Consider the following 19,385-nt stretch of genomic DNA (forward strand, 5'->3'; position numbering starts at 1 on the left):
GACGACCGGGCAGGGGGAGCACCGCGCCGGGCTGGGAGGACCTGGCGTGGGAGAGTGTGGACGACCGGGCAGGGGGAGCACCGCGCCGGGCTGGGAGGACCTGGCGTGGGAGAGTGTGGACGACCGGGCAGGGGGAGCACAGAACTGGGCTTGGAGCACCTGGCGTGGGAGTGTGTGCATGTCGTGGTTTGCGTTGACGACATGAACCGGCCGCACGTTCGTCACGTGGGATTAAATAAAACGCACCATGGAAACGCTGCAGCCGCCTCTGTTTGCTTTCTTACTGTGGTCGCGAGCATCCTGGAGCCCGCGCGCAGCCCGCGCCTGTGGCCCGCACCCTCTCCTGCTCCGGCCGCGTGCCTCTGCCTGTTCTATCTGTCCCGGACAACCCCTTCTCTGACCGGCTGGCCGGAGAATGCCCCCGCCTGTCCCTCCCACCCGGGGCCCGCTGGGGTCCCTGCTCCTGACCCACAGGCCAGCAGCCACTCCCTGCCCTGGCCCTGGCCGGCTGAATGGTGCCCTCTCGGGTCTTTCTGGGAACAGGCAGTTGGGAAGGCCTTGCCGGGAGAGTCGAGGGCCCGGGTTCCACTGGCAGTTGGGCCGTGACGTGCGAAGGTTCTGGTGACGAAAAGACGGTTCCGGGAGAGGCCCTGCTGCCGTGTGGTTCTTGTCTACCTTGCTGTTGGATCGGAAGGAGAGACGCGAGGGTGGGTGCCCCCCAAGGCCTTCCCTGCCTCCGTCCAGCCGCCCTGGTGCGAGGCCCGGGGCCTCTGGGCAGCGGCTGAGGCCACGGACGGTGGTTGCCGGTGAAGCCGTGTCGGCTGAGCCTGGTACCAACGGGGCCGAGCCAGGAGGGCAGGAGTGTGGGCCACCCAGGACGGCACTAATTCCTTGACCCCTCAGGTCGCCTCGCTGCCCGGGGGCTCCCTCTGGAACTGGGCAGGCAGAGCACTGCCCTGTTGTTTCCGCTGCCTAGTGCCGTGTGTCCTCAGGCTCCGGTCTCTCTGGGGCAGCGCGAGCCGAGCCCAGCCGGGGCTGCGCTGGGTGACTCAGCTGGACGGGTGGAGGTGAGCGCAGTGGACACTGAGCTCAGCGGACAGGGATTTGAGTCCCTGTTATCCTGAGCTCCACCTGGGGGCCTTCGCCGGCCCAGAGGTCGCCTTCTTACAGAGCTGGCCGCTAGCCACCCCTTATCCGGGGCTTCGCCCCCCTCTCAGGCGAGCACCATCACCCTGGGGGACCTGGGGCTCTCCCTGGAGGAGGAGCTGGCCAGCCCCGGGCTCTTGAGTCTGGAGGAGATCTCCGAGAGGTATGAGTCCAGCCACCTGGCGTCTGCCACGTCCGTCCCCGAGCAGGATCCCCCTAAGCCCTGGAAGCAGCTGGAGCAGTGGTGAGCCCGTGTGGAGCCGGGGAGGGAGATCCACGCTGCCTACCGCCCCCACCCCCTGGCACACGCGGCCCGACTCAGCCTGCTCCTCGCCCTGGCCAGGGTGGCCGACCTGCAGGCCGAGGTGGTGTCCCTGCGGGAACACAGGGACCGCTGTGAGCCGGCCATGCTGAGCCTGCTCCGGGAAATGCTCCGGCTGCGGGCCTGTGTGAAACTGCAGGACTCCGAGCTGAAGAAGCTTCATCAGGACCTACGGCGGGTGGCCCGGGCCCCCGAGAAGGAGGCCCTCGAGGTCAGCTGCCCGCCATCCCCACCCACGGGTGGGGCTCCCCGGCCCCTGTGGGTGCCGGCCGTGCTGTGAGGCTCAGCCTGCCCTTCCTCCTTCCAGTTCCCTAGCCCCCAGAACCAGACCCAGATGCAGGCCCTGGACAGGAGGTACCCCACACCGATGGCCTGGGCCCCAGCGGGGAGGTCAGGGGCTTTGGGAAAGCGGTGGCTGGGGCGGGAACCTGGGGTCCTGGTCGCCTCGCTCTGGTAAGCAGCGTGTATCCACGGCCCAGCCCGAGAAGTCTGGGTTTGCGTGGGCCGTGGCACCTGCAGAGAGAAGGGCGGGAGACCCGTTGCCGGGGCCCCTGGGTCGGGACCTGAACCCCAAAGGCAGCCAGGAGGGCGGGCCAGGCAGAAGTGGCTCTTGCGTGCCAGGCTGGTGGAGGTCCGGGAAGCCCTGACACAGGTCCGGAGGAAGCAGGCGCTCCAGGACTCTGAGCGGAAGGACACCGAGCAGGAGGCCAGCCTCAGGTGGGCCCCGCCTGCCTCCCTCCTTGGGGGCCGGCTCTGAACTTCCCACGTGTGGTCACGTGGGTAGGAGGCACCGAGGCAGGGAAGGCGACCCCTGGCCCTTGGTGCCACGCTGCTGGTCGACAGGGTGGGGGGCTCGGGCCCCCCTGGACCCTCTGTGGGGAAAAGAGAGTTAGGTCCAGAATCCCTACCGCTCTCTTCCCCATCAGTCACACTCATCCAAGCCGCTGTCACGTCCCCGCATGGGTACGCGGAAGTCAGCGGCTTATCCTTGTCTGTGTTTGCCCAGGTGGCCTGTAGGTCAGCCTGGGCCCCCCGGATGCAGGCCTGGCCTCGAGAGGGACTCTCAGTGTCCGGAGGCCCCGAAAAGTTCACGGTAGCCCCACAGCCAGGCCCTCTGGCCGGCCGGGCTGCCGTGACCCTCGCCGTTGCCCTAGGTTGGCCGAGCTGGCCGGGAGGCTGGAGCAGGAGGAACTGTCCCGGGAAGCGGCCTGCAGCGGTCTGCAGAAGAGCCAGGAGGAGGCGAGCCAGAGGGCAGACCTTGAGGTGGCCAAGGTGCAGGTACCAGGAGGGAGGCCGGGCCCGGGCAGCCAGGCGGGCCGCCACCAGGAGGGTCCGTCAGAAGAGACCGCTGCACCTGTAGCCCGTGTCCTCCCCGCCCACGTGACTGGGCCCACGTGGTCCCCCCCCGGTCCCGCCCCGTCCGGTAGGTGGCCACCAGCCACAGGTGGCTTCGTCCGTGGAAATGAGCTAACACTTTAGGTCCCTCGGTCACGTGAGCCACGTTCCAGATGCCCAGTAGCCGCACGTGGCCCACGGCTGCCGATTTGGGAAGCGCTGAGACCGAGCTCATCCTTTTGCACACATGACACCTCAGTGGCCCTGTCTTCGCCCCCGCCCCTCACCCCCCTCCTGTGACCAGCACCCGAATCGGGACATAGGACGTCGTAGCCCTGAAGCCCCTTCCTCGGCCATCTCCCGGCGTGGTCCCAGCCCTGGGCTGGTCAGGTGCCCCCGCTGCATGAGACCCTGGGAGGCAGGGCAGGGCACGGGAGGCACGTCTCCAGACCCAGCCTCTTCAGCTCTGCAAACAGAGACCGGGGCCTGCGCGGGCCAAGTGCTCCCAGCTGCTGCCCACATAGCTCGGCTGCCCAGCTTCGGTGGCCTCCCTTCCTCTGCCCTTCGGGAAGGTGGCGTCTTGGCCGCATCGAGACCCTGCCCACCGCTGCGGCCGGGAGCTCCGAAAGGCACTCACTGGCCCTCGGATTCCTGACGTGCCAGGCGGGCTCCAAGCGCCCGCGTCTTCCCCAAGCGCTCTCGGGTGCCCGGTCAGCAAACTGTGGCCTCCGCCTGCTTCTGCAAAGCCCACTCATTTACTGTCATTCGCTTCTGCTTTTGCGCTGTAACCACAGAGCGGACAGACTGAGGCACAGACCCTTGGCCTCTCACAGAGACCGTGTGCTGACCTACCTGCTCCAGAGCGCCCCGTGTGCAGGGGCAAGGCTGGCGGGGCCCAGGGCACAGCTGCCTGCAGGGAGGAGGGGGCAGGAGCCTGGAGCTCAAGGGCGAAGTGCGTGTGCGGTCTATGCACGCACGTCCCTGTGTGCGCACACGCGTGTGGATGTGTGCGAACGTGGAGGGCTGTCATACTTACTCGGCTTCCCGCACGGAGGCTCCCGGCTCAGGGTGCGATTCCCTGGGTGTGGCGTCTGGTGGTCACCACGAGCACCAAGTGTGTTCCGGACCCTGTAGACCCTTCACAGCCCTGGTGCCTGGCGCTCTGGGGGGAACACGTGGCCCCCGCCCGCCCCACCGGCCTTCCTCGGGAGGGTGCGGTAGGCCCAGCTCTGCGAGGCTCGGGGGCAGTGGGGGACACAGGACCCAGGGCCCCCTCTGTGATGGGCCCGGTTGGGCAAGAAAGCCAAGAAGTCCGAGATGGCAGGGGGGCCGGGGGCGGACGTGGCGAGGAGGGAGGTCCGACCCCATGGCGGCCGCGCTGACCCCCCGCAGGCCCAGGTGACCAAGCTCGGGGAGGAGATGAGCCTCCGCTTCCTCAAGAGAGAGGCCAAGCTGTGCGGCTTCCTGCAGAAGAGCTTCCTGGCCCTGGAGAAGGTGGGAGCCCGCGGGCCTGCGGCCGGGCCGGGCCCCCCACAGCCCCACTCACGGCGGGCGGGGGCGGGTCTCCCCACAGAGGATGAAGGTCTCGGAGAGCGCCCGGCTCAAGGCGGAGGGCGGCCTGCGGGAGGAGCTGGACAGCAGGTGGCGGGGGCTGCAGGAGCTGGCCGAGGAGCGCGTCCAGGCCCTGCAGGGGCAGCACGAGGTGCGCAGTAAGGGGGCAGGGGCTGGGGGTGGCCGGGCCGGGCCGGCCGGCGCCTGGGCTCAGGGCCACTTGCGCACAGCAGCAGGAAGCACGCCGCCTCCTGGAGCAGTGCCGGGGCCTGGACAGGACCGTGGTCCAGCTGACCAAGTTCGTACGGCAGAACCAGGTGTCCCTGAGCCGCATCCTCCTGGCCGAGCAGAAGGCCCGGTGGGTGTCCCAGCCCCTTCCTCCCCCCGCCCCCGCTGATGGGGGCTCCCGTGCCCCCACGGAGGACTCAGCGTGCCCCAGTGTACACAGCCCCCGTCCTGGTGGGCCCTGTGACCCTTCTCTGCTCCCCGGGTCTCCCGGATGGTTCTGGAGCCCGCCGCCAGGCCCCCGCCTTGACCCAGCGCCTCGGCGGGCAGGCGGCCTCGGCTGAGGGGCGGTCTGTCTGGGCACCGACCCCCAGGGACGTCAAGGGGCACCTGGACGAGACCCGGGCCGGGGAGCTGGCCACCTGCCTGCGGGAGAACCTGACAGCCGTGCGGCTGGCCGGGGAGCTGGCCCAGCGGGAGGTGCGCAGCGCGCTGGAGCTGGTGAGGGCCGCGGGGCCCGGGTCGGTCTCCCGGTGGGGCCCCCGCCTCCCCAGGTGCCCGCACTCAGCCCAGCGCCCCGCAGCAACGAGAGAAGAGCCAGGCCCTGGAGGTGTCGCTGGCCGAGCTGGAGACGCAGGTGAAGGACCTGAGTGACCACTTCCTGGCTCTGAGCTGGAGACTGGACCTGCAGGAGCAGACACTGAGCCTTCGGCTGAGCGAGGTGCGCGCGGAGCTGAGGGGGGTCACCTGCACCCCACCCCCAGCCCCAGCCATCCCCAGTGCCTGAGAAAGCAGGCCTGACAGGCGGTCCCAACCTCCCGCCCCTGCCCAGCTGCTGTCCACGAGGCCCACGGCGGCCCCGACCACAAAGCGGATTCCAGAGGGGCCGGCAAGGTGGCCTGGCCCTTGGGTTTTCTTCCTCTTTCTAGTCACAGTGTCGTTGACCTTTAATTCCCACGCCCTAGAGTCCACCCTTGGAAAGGGTGGGGATCGCGGCTGCTCACGTATTCAGGGTTGGACAACCACCACATAACGTAACTCGTAGATCCTTCCTGTCACCACAGAGGAAGCCCTGGTGTGGCTAGTGGTCACTCCCTACCCCGAGGCCCCTGGCGACCGCTGATCTGACGCCCGCCTCTGCGGATTTGCTTGTTCTGGACGTTTCCTATAAATGCTTCCATACAGTGTGTGACCGGCTTATCTTTTCTTCCGCTGATGGACGCCGCACCGCCCCCTGGTCTGGCCACGGAAGGCGCTGCTGTGAATACACGTCCACCCTTCCACTGTGGGGCGGGGCCCCCCAAGCCTCCCAAGGCTACATGTCCACCCTTCTGCTATGGGGCGGGGCCCCCCAGGCCTCCCGAGACCCCTCCCCTGCAGGTGTGGGCAGGCTGCCCGTTGTGCCCTTGCTGACTGACTCCTGGTGGGCTCGGGGCCAAGCCAGGCCTCCTTCTTCCGGATATGGCTCTGCCCAGCCTGGGGGCCCTGCCCGGGGTCCCCGGGTCCCTGGAGAGTGGCTGTGTGCAGACCGGGTGGACGAACTCAGAGTCGGCCCCCTCCGGAGCTCTCTGCTGCCTGGGTTCAACTCTGGCTCCAGTGGGCCCCGTCCATCCATCTGTCCCCCGTCCCTGTCCCCGCTGTGTCCTAGGCAAAGAGAGAGTGGGAAGGCTCAGAGCAGAAATCCCTGGAGGGCCTGGTCCGCTGTCAGAAGGAGGCTGAGGAGCACCTGAGGGAGGTGCGGGAGCGAGTGGACAGCCTGCCACGGCAGGTGGGTGAAGACCGGGTGCCCCACCTCCCCCCTCCCCCCACCCTGCTGTGCCGCCCCGGCTGCCCGCCTACCTTGCCTCTGCTGCAGATAGAGGCCGTGTCCGACAAGTGCGTCCTCCACAAGAGTGACTCAGACCTCAAGATCTCGGCCGAGGGCAAGGCCAGGTGAGGCCCCAGCTCCTGGCCTCAGAACGGCCCTGCTGCGTCCACAAGTCTCCTACTCCCACAGCCCCCCGCACCTCCCCAGCTCTGCGCTTGGCCCCACCGGGTGCAGCCCACACACATCCTCCACTGGGCCTTCTGTCACCCACTGGGGTCCCCCCAGTTCCCGCTGGAGGGGTGGCAAAGCTGGGCGCCCCCTCACGCCCTGGGCCTGGGACCCCCGCCCAGAGCCTCCTGTTCCTACAGGGAGTTCGAGGTCGGGGCCGTGCGGCAGGAGCTGGCCTCTCTGCTGTCCTCTGTTCAGCTGCTCAGGGAGGGCAACCCCGGGCGTAAGATCGCGGAGATCCAGGGCAAGCTGGTCACGGTACCCCTGAGCCCCTGTGCCCATCACACTCGGCAGAGGGGCCCCCAGGGAGGCCCCAGAACCAAGACACCCTGAGCGGGGACACCTGTCCAGAGTCCCCAGACGCTGGGCTGCCAGCAATCACGGTGACAGGCGCCGGCTGAACCCAGGACTGAGTGACGCGCCCCAGATCCCACATGTCACGGACCAGCTCCTGCCTGAGTGACGGGGGGACAGGGGTAGGGGCCAGCCTCAGGCCCGAGGGTTCGCCCCGCCCAACAGACGAGGGCCGTGTTTAGTTTCAGAACCAAATAATGAAACTGGAGAACAGCATCCAAGACAACAAGACCATCCAGAACCTCAAGTTTAATACAGAAACCAAGCTGGTGAGAGAGGTGGCCCCTCCGTGGACCCTGCCCCCCTCCCCCCTCCCCGGCACAACCTCTGGCTTTGTGGCCTTCCCCGTGTCTGTCCATCTGCGTGTCTGGCCTGAGCGGGGTTTCCCGGTAGATAAGACCCTGGTTTGTCCAGAGGGAGATAAATCCCGTCTGCTGTCGGGCCCCCTGTGGCCAGATTCCTGCATTCCCGCACTGGCCCCTCCTCACGGTGCCCTTGTCCACAGCGCGCGGAGGAGTTGGCCAGCCTGCGTGAGAGCTTCGTGCGGCTGTGGAGTGAGGAGGGCCCGTGGGCGCTGACGCTGGGCAGCAGGAGGGTCCTCAGGTCCCTGGTGAGGCAGCGGTTTTTCATCAAGGACGCGGCCCCCGGAGAGGCGGTCCCCATGAACTGCTGGGGCTTGTATCAGGCCGTGAGGTGGGCAGGGAAGCCGCCCTCTGGAGACCCCTCCAGGTCAGGGTGGTGCCGGGGAGGCCCCGAGGTCAGCAGGCGTGAGCCGCGTCTCCCGGCAGGTGGCTGCAGTGGAAGGAGGTCCTCATGAGCCGGGTGGCGCAGCGGAGGGCGAGCGCGGTCTCGGAGAGGTCCCTCTGCCAGGAGCCCGTCTGCACGCTCACTTCCGCGTCCCTTTCCCGGAAATAAACGTGCCAGCTCCTGTTGCTGTCGGAGTCCAGAGTCCCCTCCCCCAGGAGCGCGAGCCCAGTGAGCCCTCCACCCAGGGCTTTCCTGGGCCTTCCTGCCGACGGCCGTGGCGTCCCGGGGCCCCAGCCACTCACTGCAGGCCTCCTTGAGGGCCAGCTGGCCCGGGTCTGGGGTCCCCTGGGTCACGCCCGTGCGGTGGCCAGCACAGGAAGCAGCTCCCCCTGCCCCGATCTGGGGAGCGAATGTCGCGTTTGCTCCCTCGCTCGGGGAGCGCCCTTTCTTCCCGCCTCCAAGGAGGCCCTCGCTCTTCCCACGTGGCTGGCCCTGCCACCTGCCTCGGGGCCTCAAGGAGGGGCAGCCCCAGGGCCGGGTGGGTGGGCAGGTGGTGGGAACAGCTGCCCTTTGTTGCCCACCTGGGGCCTCAGGGATGTCTGGGTGGCGAACAGCCTCGCCCAGAGCCAGGCACAGTGTGTAGACCCCCTGAGCACATGACCTCTGAGGGGCTGCGGCTCCTGCCCGGGGGGCCTCTGCTGGGGGCCGACTCCCTGGGCCTGCCAAGTCCCGACCTGAGCTGGCTCGTTCTGCTGGCTGCCACCATGGTTGGGGGGCCCCAGGGGCTCCTCCGAGAGAGCAGTGACAGTCCAGACGCCTGCTGCTCCGGCCCGCCCCCCACCCCCGACCCCGGCCCACTCGCTAGGCCTCGGCCAGCTGCACCCCATCCAGGGTCTGGGGGCCTCCGCCGGGCAGTTCGGGGCCGGTCTCCGCAGACCAGCTGGCCAGCAGGTCGCTGAAGTCGGGCGTGCCGGGGCGGAGCAGGCCCAGGGGGCCGGGCGCCGGCTCCTCCCAGAAGGAGACCGGCAGCTTCCTCTGGGTCATGGGGACGATGTGGCCGTACTTGCGCTCCAGCCGTAGCCGGCGGCCGGCCGGGGCCCCGGGCCCTGAGTACTGCCGCAGCCCGTAGTCAAAGAGCTCTGCCAGGGGCCCCAGCCCGCGTGCCTGCCCCTCGGGACCCCTCGGGGAGAGGACACCGGGCTCCATAGCCTCCTCGCCACCGGGGGGCCCACCCGGAGCCCGGTTCACCAGGTCAGCACAGCGGAGGCCCTGGGCTGAGCTGTCGTCCTCACGGATGTCACGGGTGTCCGGGTCTTGCCCCCTGTCCTTGCGGCCAAAGTACCGCTGGATGTCGCCACTGATGAGCTCGGAGAAGCGCAGCAGCTGCAGGGGGTTCTCGGGGCTGCTGGGACCCCGGGGGGCTGCTTCTGGGGCCCAGCCTGAGGCCTGGGGGGCTGGGCTGCGGCCCTCTGGCCCCGCCTCCTCCAGCTCCTCCTCCCCCTCCTCCCCCTCCTCCTCCTCCTCCTCAGAAGTCTCTTGGGGCTCCGGGTCTGAGGGCAGGAAGGGCCCGTGGGTGGGCAGGGGCAGCCGGAAGTCGCAAAGAGGCCGGATCACGCCTGCGGCCATCTCCTCAAGGCCCGAGCTTCTGGGGCCTCTGGGGCAGCAGGTGCAGCTGGGGAGGGAGGCGGAGAGAGCACAGGTCAACCGTCAGGTCCCCAGGCCTTGCAGCCACACTGGTGCTTACAGAGGGTGTCACGCTCAGAAGCTGGTGAGGTTCACAGAGAGCCTGGGACCGTGGGCACTGTGGGCGGTGGGCATCGCAGGGGTGGGGAACAGGAAGCTAAGGGGTGTAGAGGTGGCTCTGCTGGGACCGTGGAGATGGGGCAGGTGGCAGGCGAGGGGAGTGCCAGCCCAGGGGAGCAGAGCCCTGGTCCCAGCATGGAATCGCCCTGGCTCTTGATGGGACAGGCCCGCCGAGGTGGCATCTACCCAGGTGCTGACAGAGGGGCCCCCAAGATGCCCACACTGAGCCCGGGAGCTGGGCCTGACGGCCTCGACCAGCCTGCTGGGTCCAGGGCCCAGAGCACTTATGGTTTCGGGGGGCCTCGGGGGCTTAGGGGAGGCTCAGAGCTGGGCGCTGTTTCTCCCATGCTGTCTGATGGGTCCCAGGCTTTCATCTGTCTGGTCCCTGCCCGGGCACCTGGGGTTTGGCAGGGTCAGCAGGTCAGCAGGAGGCAGGGAAGGTGTGGGGTGGGAGTTTGAGGAGGTGGGGGGGCAGGTGCTGGCCCTCCCTGGCCTGATGCCAAAGGGGGTTGACTCTGAGCTTTGGAGCGGTCACCCCCCGGGGGGTGGTGCCCTCACAGCGGGCAGGCAGGTGGTGAGTCCTTTTGCCTCCTGGCAAAGCACAGAAAGGGAGGGTGATGTGGGGAGAGGGAGAAGGGGGTCCCCAGGTGGTCAGAACCCTCACCCCAGGGAGGCTGGGTGTCACTCAGGGTCAGGCCGGCCTGGGGAGGGCAGGGGCCATGCTGTGCTGTGGCTCCTCCCTTCCAGGGGTCCCGTGGCCCCAGCTTGGGCTCCTTGGGCTCCTCCTCCTTCAGCCGCACCCCTGTGCCTCAGCGCCGCCCTCCCCCCCCCCCCCAACCGACCTCCATGGCCCCTGGTGGGTGGTCCCCACAGCCCACTTGGCTGGAAGGGCCCGCAGCCTTCCCGGGGAGGAGGGGGAGGCCGCATCCCGCCCGCCCGCCACCCGGTGGGGCTCCTACCTGGAGGCCTGCAGCTCCCGCGGGGCGGGCCCGCCTCCACCTGGGCTCCAACATTTATAGCTGCGCTCCGAGGCCGGCCGGGCTGGCAAATATTTGGCGACTGCATTGTCATCGCAGACTGGGCAAATAGAGCCCGTTTGCTTTAGCGCCCGGCAACCAGGGCCCCGCGGGGGGAGCCTCAACCTGCCCGGGGACGGTGGAGTGTTTGCCGCAGGCCCAGCTGGCTCACACCCGGGCCGAGGGCCCTTATCTCCGCCACCGACTGGGACCCGGACCAAGCTTTGTCAAATAGGCGGAAAATTAAATTTCATGCTATTTTGACTTCTGGAGTAGCCCTTCTCCAGCGCACATCCTGCCCGGGCAGTTCTCTGGGTAAACGGTGCTGCAGGCCGGCAGAGGAAGCTGCGGGACCACCAGCCCCCGTGGTGGCCTCATGCGGGGGCCCCCTGGAACCCCCACTCAGCCCCCTCTAACCGCCAGGCCTTGCTGGCCCTGTGAACAGTCTCAACCCTCCCCCAGCAGGACCCCCGGGGGCCCCACATCCCGGCCCCCTCCCCCGGCTCCTATGTCCCACAGCTGCAGGCGTGTCCCTGCCCCACCCCCGACACAGGGCTTCACCCCCAGGGTCCAAGCTGAGATGACCACTCTTTCCCTGGTGCTAAGCTTTTTTCTGGGGGGCTTGGCGCCCACCCCACTGCACCCCCACCGTGGAGCGTGCTCCTCCCCTCGGGTTACACCATCAGCAGGCCCCCAGGGGGACTGCGTGTGGTGCTCCCCAAGTGTCCGGGGGCCCCCCCGTAGTCAGTCACCCAAACTGCAGGTGTTGTCCAGGTGGGAACCCGTGCCACACTTCTCCCCCACCGTCTGCTGCGGCGCTCCTTGGTGGTGACTGAGTCCCGGCAGCCTCTGCCGCCATCCACACAGGGCCACGTCCCAGTTCCTCTCTCACAAGGACGCCCATCGTTGGATTCGGGGGCCGCTGGGCTGCAGTCTGACCTCATATTCGTAACATCTGCAAAGACCCTATTTCCACGTCAGGTTCCCTTCCGAGGTTCCGGTGGACCAGATGCGGCCTCTGCCGGGTGCTTTGCTCCCCTGGAGCACCCCCCACACTGCCTGCTGGGAGGACTCCAGGGTCCCGTCCGCCACGGCTCAAAGCCACCACTGCTTGTGGGCCAGCCAGGTTCTGAGCACAGGACAGCGGCCCCCTCCCACCCCGGCGTGCACCCGGCCCCTGATGTCCCTTCCAGCTCCCTGGGAGGGTCACGATGCCCTCCCGTCCTCCCCGGGCCCTTGGCCTCCGCTCCTGGCTCCGTTCCCTTCAGGCAAGGGACAGCCCCCGTCCCACCCAGTGGCACCCCGTTACACACGGGGTGTGGGCACAGACCCAGGGGGCCGTGGGTGATTGCTGCCGGTCATCTCTCGAGCACCTGGAGGGCCCAGTGCAGGAGCCCCTGGTCAGAACCCCCAGCTCTGGGGGACTCAGGGAAATGAAGCCATCCCCCCGGGCCAGGCCGGTGACTTGGCAGGGGCAGACCTACGGAGCTGCCAGCATCCCGCAAGCAGGTGGTTCACCGGAGGCAGGGCCCCTACGCGTGCCAGGGGAAGGCTGCAGGCCTCCCTACGGCCTGTGTTCACTGACGGGGTTGAAGCCAGGCCCCGGGCGGTCTGTGTCGTGAGTCCAGTCTACGTTTGGACCTCAGTCTGCGGTGGGGTGGCCCAGCACAGTCCAGCAGCAGCCCTCTGGGAGAGCCCAGGACCCCAGGGAGGGGCTCACCAGGTGTCCAGACTGGAGCCGCAGTGTCTCCTGCAGCTCGTCGGGAAGGACTGGGGCCCGGGCCCTGGAAGGGGGTCAGCTGGTGCCGGTGCCCACCGCCCTCAGTTGACCAAGGTGGGCCGCGGGGACCCGAGGGGAGTGCCGTCTGGGTGGAGCCTCCAGTCCTCATGGGCGCCCTGCCCCAGGCTCTGAGCAAGGTGAGGCGTGGCCCTGCCCTCGAGGAAGTCCCAGCCCTTGTGACCAGCCCAGGCTTCACGAAGGAGGCCAATTGCTTGGCAACGATGGGACCACAGCTCACTCGGCCATGGGAAGCACAGGGGATCCAGCAGAGAGGACAGCCTGGAAAGGCCCAGGCCACAGGGAGCTGGCACTCCCATGGTTGGCTGGCCCCACGGACAGCCCTGCCGTCATCCCCGGGGTACTGTGGGCATGTCACTCCACATGGCAAAGGGACCCTGCTGACGTGATTGTGGATGATCCTGTGGGTCCAGGGTCATCGCGGGGGCCCTATAAGAGAGGAAGCTCAGGGCTGGAAGGGGAGACGTGACCACAGAAGCAGGGTCACTGCCGGCTTTGAAGGTGGAACGTAGGGGCCTCAAATCCGGGAAACGCAAGCAAACGGCTCTCCCCTGCAGGCACCTGGATCGGGGGCCGTTTTGGACTTGCGGCCCCCAGGACAGCACGCTAGTCACCAGCGCTGTTCTGAGCCCCTCTGCCTGGGCTCAGCAACCACGGGACGCTCACGGCCGGAAGCATGGGCTGGAAAGTGGGGTTGGGTGTTGTGCAGGGCCTCCTGGCGGGCAGCGGAGCTGGGCCCTTCCTCCCGGCCACAGGAGGCCCAGGCCGCCTGGGCCCTCAGCCATGCCCTCTGTGGCCGGAACAAATCTCAATGTGCGGATGGGCCCATGAGGGTCACCACCGCCACCCCCCCCCCCCCCCCCCACCCAGGGCCCACTCCTTCCTGATGGCCCTGTTTCCCTCCACCCCACAGGCCTACTTCTGCATCCTGGCCTCTGGCGCAGGCCCCTGGTCAGTGGAGCTGGGGCTTTGACGGAGGCTTCGGGTCCTGCAGGGGGCCTGGCGAGGGGATGTCCACTAATGGCAGCCGTGGAAGACAGTCCACAATCAGCCAGCCCTGTCTTTCTCTGCTGGCATTATCTCAATGCTCTATTTCTGCCTGACCAGAGACCACGGAGGACCCCTAGCCTAAGAGGGAGAATTTTAGAGCAGGGGAGACACCGGAGCAGTTAAAGGTTTGGGACGAGGAACCTGGGCAGCACAGCACGGGGCGGGCATCTGGGCCGGAGGCTGGAGTGCAGGGAGGGCGCAGCTGCGCTAGTCCCAGCAATCAATGACAGGGCCCCACAAAGCACAGCCTGAGGGGGTGAAGGTGTGGGACAGGCGTGAGGGGTTTAAGAAGCAGATCTGAGGTCTTAGTAGGGGTGTCCGTGAATTAGCCAGACCCTTGCTGCTCCCGAGTCTGAGCCACGTTCAAGATGAACCCAGGAGTCCGCGAGTGGAGGCTGAACTCCAGCTTTTGTTACTGGCAAGGCTGGGTTGGGGCGCGACAGTCTGGGGGGACCCTGGCCTGGGTCAGTGGACACACTTTCCCAGAATCACTGCCCACACATGTCTACCCTGGTGTTGGGTGGCCAGGGCCAGGCCGAGTGGCATGGGGGGTCGCAAGCCCCTGGCTGCCCACTGGGACCCCTGGAGTGGGGCCGGGGACTGATGCGCTCAGGCTGCCGGGCTTGGACCCCAGCACGTGTCCCAGCACCTGCTCCCCGCCGGCCCCGCTGTGGGCAGCGTCAGGCCTTACGGACCTCTGTGCCCCCGCTGCCCCCGTGGTCAGGCCTCGGTCCCCGGGGGAAAGGCCCCGCTCTTCCTAAGGCGTGGGTCTGCCTGCCCCCACGCGCCTCATATAGATCGTCCTGGCGAAAATCAATAACCCCAATATGTCAGCTCGCGGGCGGCCTCCGGTGAACCAGTCTTGTCCTCAGGCCCACGAGGGCTGGGCCTCCCCGCCCATTAGCGGGACATTAGGCCCCGGAGAGGTTTCTCTGTGTGCTTTGAGATAATGAAGGCCCAGGTGTTGGTTTACGCTCTGACAGGGGAGGGGGGGCTCGAACCCGAGCAGGCAGCGCCGGCACCCGGCCTGGCATGTCGGGGTCGTGGAGGAGAGGGCTCCAGACACACAGGGGCCCCCCAGACCCATCCGGTTGTGGCTCCACCGCGTCGGGGGGTCAAGGAGATCGCAGCATCTGCGGCCGTCGCTGCCCTCCAGCCACAGGCCACCAGGGCACACGGGTTGTTGAACAAGGCGGGCGTAAGCGGGAGTCAGGCCCACCGCGGGACGTGGTGTCTCGGTAGGAACACGTTGGCAGGGGCTGTGTGGGCCGAGGGGCTCTGCTCTGGGTCCGGAAGCAGGGTGACAGTGACCGCGCTGTCTCCCGGGGGCCGCCCCACAGAGCGCCACAAACGGGGTGGCCCAAGACACGGAAACCCCTCCTCTCGCAGTCTGGAGGCCAGAGTCTGAAGGGAAGGTGTCGGCAGGGCCGGCCCCTCGGACGGGCCCCGGGGAAAGGCAGTCCCAGGCCTCTCTCTCAGCTTCTGGCGTTGCTGGCGACCCTCGGTGCTCGTTGGCTTGGGGCCGCGTCGCTCCAGGCTCTGCCTGCCTCTTTGCATGGCCTCCCTCGTGTTTCTCTGTGTCTTTTCTCCTTTCCTCAGGGGGACACCGGTCCTTGGATGTAGGCCCCCCCTAAGATGATGTCATCTTAACTATATCTGCAAAGACCCCATTTCCAAATAAAATCCTTGCTGGAGATCCAGGTGAATGTGAATTTGGGGGGACGTGGTTCAGCCCAGGAGGGCAACCTAATACATCTTCCCCAGAAGGAGGCAGCTGAGGCCCAGCCACAGCCGGAAAAGGACAGGGTCCGACCCACCCGCCGGGACAGGGGGACGTGTTTGAGTGTCCAGATGTGATTGCGGAAGGGTCCTGTTTTGTCATGAGCCATCGTGGTTCTGGAGTGACCGGAGCCAGTGTTATCCCCTGAAATTGCTTATGTCCACCAGGAGACCCGCCCTGTGAGCACAAGGCCAGCTCCCCGAGATCAGGGGCTTCTGTCCTCTTAAGGCTTGGGGCGCCCGGGTGGCTCCGTCGGTTAAGCATTTGACTTCAGCTCCTGACCTGTGAGTTCCAGCCCCGCGTCGGGCTCTGTGCTGACAGCTCGGAGCCCAGAGCCTGTTTCGGATTCTGTGTCTCCCTCTCTCTCTGCCCCGCCCCCACTCACGCTCTTGCTCTCTCAAAAATAAATAAACATTAAAACAAAGAAAGACTCTACAGGAACTATGTCTTTTGCATAGTGCTTTCACCTACAATGGACACCGCGTGGCAGTAGGAAGAGGAGAAAGAGGAGGGGTCATCTGGACACTCTGATTTGCTCATTCTTCATTGTGAGCAGGCACTCCCCCACCCCACAGACTCCAGCCTCGAATGCCCCTCAGAACCCGGTGGCAGTAAGGGTGACCCCACTGCCTCAGGGCCGCAGGATGGAAGGGTGTTTCCAGGCCACCCCCTTATCAATCGTAGCTGTCCCAAGACCAGCCACAGACTCCCCAGGCACGGGACCGGTCCTCACAGCTGCCCGAGAAGGGCACGTGACACCCGTTTTACAAGTGAGGCTCGAGCGCTGAGGTCACCTGTCCAAGCTGTCTTGTTTTGTCACCCATCCAGGGCAGTCACCGAGACTGAGATGGGATTCGTGGCCCCTTGGAGGCTGCCTTGACCCGGAGTGACGCCCCAGCCCCTACCCCCCTCTCTCAGCTCTGTGCTCACTCTGCTGTCCCAGGCTAGCTTGTGCCCAGTGCCCTCGGTGTCCCCAACAGGTGGCTGCATCAGCCTCAGTCAGCAGCTCCACCCCTAACCTAAGAGCTCCTTGATCTCCGCCTCCACCAGGAAGACCTCCAGGCGGCACACGAGGGTGATTCTGGCCCATCCTGTGGACCACAGCAGACTCCTGGCGGTCCGTGGGGGTGAGTTAGTTTGGCAGCAATTTGGGGTGGGGTCCTGTGGTTGGCCAGAGGAAAAGCTGTCTAAAGTCATGATCTAGAAGGGAAGCCACTTTAGATTTCTTTTATTTATTTATTTATTTATTTATTTATTTAGAAAAAAATTTTCTTGAGAGAAAGGCAGAGACAGAGGAAGAGACAGAATCCCAAGCAGGCTCCACACTGTCAGCACAGAGCCCGATGCTGGGCTCAAACTCCCGAACCATGAGATCATGACCTGAGCCTAAATCAAGGATCAGATGCTCAACCGACTGAGCCCCCCAGGCACCCCCATGCTAGATTTCTAAATCGGCATGACCGTAGATGCACTTTGCTTAGACCAAAAGCCTCATTTACAGTCCCCCATGCGTGCATCCTACACCCATCTTGTGAACGGCGGCCTAAAGGAAAACATCTTGTCCTTGAGATACCATCAACGCCGCTTGATGATAAAATTCATGTTGCTGCCTATATGCTGAGCTATAATCTTCTGAGCTTTCACAAGATGTAAAAAAAAAAGTCTAAAAACAATTCATTCTCCAGAACACTCTCTTCCCCGTGAAGATCACATTTCCTGGGCAGCTGTCCTAACTTGGTTTGGAATAAAACTCTCTGTTTTCTATTTATACTAGAATGTTCTCTCTGGTGAATTCGCATGGGCAGGGTGGAACAGGTGGGGTGGGGCCCAGCGAGGAGGACCCGGGCACACAGGTGCCTCTGTTGACTCAGGCACCTCTCAACAGTCTAGCCTGGGCCCTGAGCTGCCGCGGGGCATCGGAGCTGGGCTTCCGCGGGTGGGGAGGACTCCCAGATGTTGTTGAGCTGGGAACACCTCCAGCCTGCCACTCTCGCCCTAATGTCTGGAGAGTGCCTGGTGGGGCGGGGAGCGGGGGCACTGGTCCCAGAGTCTGGTGTTTCTCCAGGAAGCAGGTGCAGGAGAGGGACGCTCCAGAGGGGAAGAAGCTGAATGAGGCAGGATAGCACATCACAGCTCACAAGGTGGCCTCACGATCTGATACTGTCACCAAGACCCCCCCCCCCCCCCCCACGTCCCCACAAGATGATGCCTGGACACTCCATGTAGTCTTCTCACAACACCAAGGCCAGTCTGCCTGGAGGACAAAAGCTACCGTGGCTTCGCTATGAAGCCAGGTGGGGGAACCGCGTGGGGCAGGGAGCCCCGGGACAGCCCGAAGGACAGGAAGGTGCCGCGGGAGTCCGCCGAAGCCTCGGTCCCCGACAGCGGCCCTGGCCCGGAGCGCGGAGACCGGCCGCGCGGTGAGCGCCGGGGTCGTGCCCTGCGGCTGAGGGACCATCGCCAGGAGGCCGAGAGCGACGATCTCGCCCCAGCCCCGCCGACGCCCAGGTACCGGACAGCTCTTTCCTCTTCTGGCTGGGGGAGAACTACATTTCCCGGCATGCCCGTGCGGCCTGGCCTGCGTAAGCCGGCTGCGACGGAAAAGGCCGCCGGAGGAGGCGGGTCACTTCCGTTGCGCGAGCGGGCACACGTTCTGTAGTCGTGAGCGGAGGCTCCAACGGCTACCGGTTTCCGGTTTCGCGCTCCGGAAGTGACGCAAACGGGCCGCGCCGCCCCGCCGAGCGCAGAGTCAGGGTCGCGATGAGCCGTCTCTGGCGTGCGCCGGCCACCGGGTGAGCTGCGCGCGGCCTCGGAGGGGCCGAGGGCGGGCGCGGCGGGCGGGCGCGCTCACGGCTGTCTCTTTTCCAGGGCTGTCCGGGCGCTGAGGTTCGTGCGCGGGGCTTCCCGACACCTGCAGCCGCCGCCGGGTGTCCGGGCTCAGGGCCAGCCCGCGGCCGAGGCCGAGGAAGAGGACGACCCTGACCGTCCCATTCAGTTTTCCTCCAGCAAAGCCAGCCCGTCCCGCTGGAAAGTGCAGCACTCCCTGGGAGGGGAGCAGCAACGGCCCTGGTGGAGGGTGCTGCCCTTCAGCCTCTCGCTCATGGCTCTGGTGGCCTGGTGCTTCTTCAGGCAGGAGACCAGCACGGACCGGTGGTTGAAACAGGTGTTCGGAGAAGAGGAGCCGGAGCCCGGCGATCGTTCTCAGGAGCCTGGAGCTCCGACCGTCCACCAGGCGAGAACGTAGCGGGGTGCCGGCGGGGGCTAGCAGCGAGGAGACAGGCAGCCGCCCTTGGGCTTTTGACATCGCGTTGGGCCGTTTCTGCCTTGGTTATGCCGTCCCCAGAGTGAAGGACTTGGCACAGCTGGCCACACCGACCCGCGTGAAGGCAGAGCAGAGTGTCCACAGAACGGAACCGGCTCTTCGCCTGATACTTGATGCCCAACGGAGACGCCCCCGAGACGTTTCTCTTTCCGACCCGTGGAAAGGGTTTTGGTTGCACTATGTACCGTTGGATTTGGGATGTGTCTTTCTCCAACGCGATCATGTTTCCAAAGCAATTCTGGTGACACTGGCAATCCAGCGTAACCCAGTCTGCAGGTCGTTTGCTTTCCGAGACAGAGTAACTGGGAGAAGAGTGAAACTTTTTGTTTTTTAACGTACCGTGCTGTGTAGAAATAGATGTTGGTTTGACAAACTGACAATAAATTTTAATTTGGTCATGTGGAATTAAGCCAACCCCCCTCCCTTTTTTGCATCTCATTAAAAAAAAAAAAAAAAAGGCGGGGGGGGGGGGCGGGTGCCTTTTAGTCCTCTCCAGTTCCTTTGTTTTTCTGTTTTTCCAGAATAGGAAGTGAGGAAAGAAACCTAAATGTGAATTGTGGGATTTACAAAAGATACTGGAAATAATGAACTTTCTCGGCTTTACAAATTCTTATTTTTAGCAAGGCAACAACTTTCTGAGTAAAATAAAACTGGGCAGCATTTTTCGTTTTTTTAAACGTTTTGTTTTTGAGAAAAAGCCCGTGTTTGTGCTGGGGGGAGGGCAGAGGGGGGTGGTGGGGACAGGGCTCAGTGCTGACAGCAGCGAGCTCTCATGTGGGGCTGGAGCTCAGGAACCATAAGATCATGACCTGAGCTGAAGTCGGAGGCTTAACCGACTGAGCCCCCCAGGCGCCCTGCTAGGTATTTCTTTTGACAAATTACAGGCAGGATTTTTGGGTAT

At 65.5% G+C, this 19,385-nt stretch overlaps 3 protein-coding genes across 10 annotated transcripts; 2 read left to right on the forward strand and 1 right to left on the reverse strand.

The window, feature by feature from the left end:
- Positions 1-70: 70 nt before the first annotated feature.
- On the forward strand, positions 71-7,900 carry CCDC154 (coiled-coil domain containing 154). Of its 8 annotated transcripts, none has more exons than XM_042921246.1 (18): positions 71-707; positions 1,218-1,390; positions 1,490-1,679; positions 1,776-1,822; positions 2,090-2,185; positions 2,623-2,746; positions 4,196-4,297; positions 4,377-4,505; positions 4,585-4,712; positions 4,954-5,080; positions 5,163-5,300; positions 5,765-5,839; positions 6,228-6,347; positions 6,435-6,511; positions 6,755-6,872; positions 7,151-7,237; positions 7,474-7,661; positions 7,734-7,900. In XM_042921246.1, exons 1-18 carry the CDS (start codon positions 513-515, stop codon positions 7,783-7,785), a joined length of 2,166 nt encoding a protein of 721 aa, XP_042777180.1. In that variant the 5' UTR covers positions 71-512; the 3' UTR covers positions 7,786-7,900. The 8 variants fall into 8 exon arrangements, with proteins under 8 accessions (XP_042777180.1, XP_042777175.1, XP_042777178.1 ...); XM_042921241.1 differs by having other exon boundaries at positions 7,757-7,900; XM_042921244.1 differs by having other exon boundaries at positions 4,954-5,059; positions 7,757-7,900.
- Positions 7,901-8,532: 632 nt separating this feature from the next.
- On the reverse strand, positions 8,533-9,886 carry PERCC1 (proline and glutamate rich with coiled coil 1). Its single transcript, XM_042921250.1, has one exon. It carries the CDS (start codon positions 9,339-9,341, stop codon positions 8,577-8,579), a length of 765 nt encoding a protein of 254 aa, XP_042777184.1. The 5' UTR covers positions 9,342-9,886; the 3' UTR covers positions 8,533-8,576.
- A 7,971-nt stretch (positions 9,887-17,857) lies between these two features.
- Positions 17,858-18,883, forward strand: CE3H16orf91 (chromosome E3 C16orf91 homolog). The gene is made up of 2 exons (XM_042921958.1): positions 17,858-17,954; positions 18,031-18,883. Exons 1-2 carry the CDS (start codon positions 17,923-17,925, stop codon positions 18,404-18,406), a joined length of 408 nt encoding a protein of 135 aa, XP_042777892.1. The 5' UTR covers positions 17,858-17,922; the 3' UTR covers positions 18,407-18,883.
- The last annotated feature ends 502 nt before the right edge of the window (positions 18,884-19,385 follow it).

The sequence above is a fragment of the Panthera leo genome, chromosome E3, assembly GCF_018350215.1.
Source record: "Panthera leo isolate Ple1 chromosome E3, P.leo_Ple1_pat1.1, whole genome shotgun sequence".
Lineage (NCBI taxonomy): Eukaryota > Metazoa > Chordata > Mammalia > Carnivora > Felidae > Panthera > Panthera leo.